The following is a 4238-nucleotide window of genomic DNA, read 5'->3' as shown; positions in this document are numbered from 1 at the left end:
AAATAAATCAGAACTGTCAGTGAACTGTCAGTTCCATTTCTTTTTGAAGGCCAGTCTTTTGGTCAAGGTTGGAAAGGGAAAAGCCAACGGTGTATTTATGAAACCCCAATGTTGAAAAATTGCTATGTGGCAGAAATTTCTCATCCCTGAGTTCCCTGTGAACTCGCTGGTGTTTCACAAGGTTGGGTGATTGAATGAATCCCTTCCCACACCCTGATCAGGCGAATGGCCTCTCCCCAGTATGAACTCGCTGGTGTCTCAGAAGGTGGGATGACTGAATGAATCCGTTCCCACATTCAGAGCAAGTGAATGGCCTCGCTCCAGTGTGAACTCGCTGGTGTCTCAGAAGGTGGGATGACTGAATGAAGCCCTTCCCACAGTCTGATCAGGTGAAAGGCCTCTCTCCAGTGTGAACTCGCTGGTGTCTCAGAAGGTGGGATGACTGAATGAATCCCTTCCCATGCAAAGAGCAGGTGAACGGCCTCTCCCCAGTGTGAATGTGCTGGTGTCTCAGCAGACGGGATGGAGTAGTGAATCCCTTTCCACACTCTGAGCAGGTGAATGGCCCCTCCTCAGTGTGAACTCGCTGGTGTATCAGCAGATGGGATGAAGTAATGAATCCCTTCCCACTCTCTGAGCATGCGACTGGCCTCTCCCCTGTGTGAACCCGCTGGTGTGCCAGCAGGTCGGATGACCGAGTGAATCCCTTCCCACACTCTGAGCAGGTGAACGCTCTCTCCCCAGAGTGAACTCGCTGGTGTGACAGCAAGGCGGATGACTGAGTGAATCCCTTCCCACATTCAGAGCAAATGAATGGCCTCTCTCCAGTGTGAACTTGCTGGTGTGTCAGCAGGGAGGATGAGTCAATGAATCCCTTCCCACACTCAGAGCAGGTGAACGGCCTCTCCAGGGTGTGACTGCATGGATGAGTTTCCAGCTTAACTGGATAATTCAATCCCTTTCCACAGTCTCCATATTTACATGGTTTCTTCTGAATGTGACTGCACTTGTGTCTTGGCAGGCCATATGATCGGCTGAAACCTCGTCCACACACAGAACACGTGTACAGTTTCTCCCCACTGTGATCGGTGTTTTTTCCTTCCATGTTCCATTGGGTGACTCCTTCAGATCCTGATCAGACGTTTGCTTTGCATTTCGCGGCTGCAAATCCTCCCCTTCTAAAACCATATGAAATTAACTTTAAAATGAAAAAGTGTGAGAGAACCCACAAAAACACAAGGGCAGGTTATGAAATGGAACTGAATGAATCTGGTAATTTATGGGACCAGCAATAGGAAGAAGTGACCATGAAAGCTGCTGGATTGATGCACAACCCTAACTGGTTCACTCATGTCCTTCAGGGAAGGGAACCTGCCAACCAGTGTGGACCTACACAAGACTCTACCCTCTATGGGAGCAGAGAGAGAGGGAGGGAGAGGGCGAGGAGCAGGCAGAGGAGTGGGATTTTATATATCTGCAACTTAAACACAACTTTGACAGAACCTCCCAAACTCTCAACTTCCAGCATCTAGAAGGATCAGGGCAATGGGTGTATGTGAACACCATCACCTCCAAGTTCTCCTCCAAGTCACACACCATCCTGACTTGTCTGACATCCTGTACTGTATGAACAGAAATTTCCTCTGATTAAATATTGTCTTCAGTTTCTGCTACAAACTCAACTCCCTAGTCACCAACTCAATCCCTCTCCCCGGCAAGTTTCTGAGGCTAAACCAGACCGTTCATAACCTTGGTGTCATATTTGACCCCAAGATGAGCTTCCAACTGCATATCGGCACCATCACTGAGATCACCTATTTCCACCTCAGTGACATCACACAACTTTGCCACTGTCTCAGCTCATCTGCCTCTAAAACATAGATCCATGCATTTGTTACCTCTCAGCTTGACTATTCTAACACACTCCTGGATGGCCTCTCACACTCTACCCTCCGTAAACATGAGATCATAAAAATTCTTCTGCCTGTGTCCTTACTCGAACCAAGTCCTGTTCCCCCATCACCACTGTGCTCACAGGCCTATAAAGACTCCCAGTTAAGCAGCATCTCAATTTTAAAATCTTCATCCTTGCTTTCAAATCCCTCCATGCCCTCACCCCTCACTATCTCTATAATCGTCTCCAGCCCCACAACCCTCCGAGAGATCAGAGCACATCTAATTCCAGCATCTTCAGCATCCCTGATTTACATTGCTCCACCCTGGTGGCCGTGCCTTCAGCTGCCAAGGCCATAAGCTTTGGAAATACCTCCCTAAACCTCTCCAACTCTCTACCTCACCTTCCGTCATTCAGACACTTCTTAAAACTTACCTCTTTGATCAAGCTTTTGCACATCTGCCCTAATATCTTCTTATATGACTCAGTGTCAAATGTTGTTTTATAACAATCCTGTGAAACGGCTTGGAACATTTTATTGCATTAAGAACATTACATAAATACAAGTTGATGTGAACTTGGACATATATCACCATCATTACTGGATGAATGTCCTGTAACTCCTTCCCGAACAGCATCGTGGGAGCACCTTCACCACACAGACTGCAGCGGTTCAAGAAGGTGGCCCACCATCACCTTCTCAATGGGAATTGGCAATATATGGGTTTCTGCCGGGTGCTCTGGTTTCCTCCCACAGCCAAAGACTTGCAGGCTGATAGGTAAATTGGCCATTGTAAATTGCCCCTAGTGTAGGTGGTTGGAGAATGGTAGGGAAGTGGTTGGGAATATGGGTTAATGTAGAATTAGTACAAATGGGTGGCTGTTGGTCGGCACAGACTCGATGGTCCAAAGGGCCTGTTTCAGTGCTGTATCTCTCTGTGACTCTATATGCTGGTCTGGCTAGTGATGCCCATATCCCAAGAATGAAGTAACAAAATTTGTACATGTAAAAATGGATTAAAAGCCTCTACTGAAATAATTGTTCCGAAAACAATACTGTTTTACATTGAGTGTTTGGTGTCGGTTTAGGAACCTCATCTCCCCTGGAATCTACCTCCGTCACAGTCTCACATGAGAAATTGCTGGGCCTGACTGGGCTCAAAAGTACTTGGGATTAAAGCCAGCAGCTGTTCCTCCATCTCCACTCCAGTTGAAACTGATGCAACCAAAAACATCAACACCCACCCCGATACAAACCATCTCTTAATTGGTCCGTCTGGACTTCTTGACTTAGTTCTGTGAGCAACACTTGCATTAAAATAAAACCAAAATACTGCAAATACTGGAAATCTGAAATAAAAGGAGAAAATACTGGAAGTATTCAGTAGTTCAGACTCCATCTGTAGAGAGACAGAGTAAACATTTCAGGCACATTGAGCTGCCGGAGCCTGCAGCCTGGAACTCGGAGTGGGAAAAGGAGGAAGAATGAGGAGAGGCAATATAGTCCAAAACTCACAGCAGCCCACAATCCACCGACATTACTGGGATAGGGAGACAGAGTTTAGAAACACTCAACAACACAACTCCATTTAAAGATCCCAGGAGGAAAAGGGGAAGCACTGTGTGTACCTGCCCTGATATCCCCCTCCCCAAGCCTGTCAGTCAAACCTCTCACACCTCCCAGTCCACAGCTCAACCTAGCAGTTTGCAGCTTCCTGCACCTTGAGCCAGCCCTGCCCAGGTGTGGCCCAGTCCAAGGGGAGTCTTTGTCGAATCAGGGAGGGTGACCTCCTGTCCTGTGCTGTGTCCCAAATGGTTCCTCCCTCCCTCCCCTCCCCCAGGCCCCTTTACAACTGAGCTCAGTTTCCTTTAAAGTTTTGTCCTTTGATGTGACAGTTTATTAATCTTTAATTCCTCCAAAAGAGCTGGAAATGTGGCGGCCGTTAACCCCGGGCCTGTCACCGGGAGAAGCCCCGCAGCTGCCGCCCCGCTCGGTGCAAACGTGGCACCTGGAGCTTCTTATTGAGGTTGTTGAGACCGACACCGGGTGTTTCTGAAGCCCGCCGGCCCGCCCGCCGGCTCCACCGCTCCTGTTGCCGCTAACTGAGTGCAAAAGCGCCCGCCATCATTCACACAGCGCATGCTCCAAGTGCGCGCCGGCGCACTGGTTTCCTGTCTCGTGAATAAGGGACATTCTCAACCGCGGGGTATCTTGGGTAAATACTCCGTCATTGGACCCCAACCGAGGGGCAGAGCCAGCGGCGAGCGCGCGACAGGAGTGGTGAAGAGTCGCGGTGATTGAGCGGGGAACTGAATGCGACGATTGAGGCAGCGATCGTGGCCA

The 4238-nt window shown here is 48.8% G+C and overlaps 1 protein-coding gene across 1 annotated transcript; it reads right to left on the bottom strand.

Moving 5' to 3' along the window:
• Positions 1 to 217: 217 nt before the first annotated feature.
• Positions 218 to 1105, bottom strand: LOC137348844 (zinc finger protein 664-like). The gene is made up of 2 exons (XM_068014082.1): positions 799 to 1105; positions 218 to 381 (listed from the first exon to the last, which is right to left on the bottom strand). The coding sequence occupies exons 1-2, from the start codon at positions 1103 to 1105 to the stop codon at positions 218 to 220; spliced, it is 471 nt and encodes a 156-aa protein (XP_067870183.1).
• Positions 1106 to 4238: the final 3133 nt, after the last annotated feature.

Source organism: Heterodontus francisci, chromosome 34, assembly GCF_036365525.1.
Source record: "Heterodontus francisci isolate sHetFra1 chromosome 34, sHetFra1.hap1, whole genome shotgun sequence".
NCBI classification, from domain to species: Eukaryota; Metazoa; Chordata; class Chondrichthyes; order Heterodontiformes; family Heterodontidae; genus Heterodontus; species Heterodontus francisci.
The sequence above is the reverse complement of the archived record's forward strand: the minus strand, read 5'-3'. Positions and strand labels throughout refer to the sequence as shown.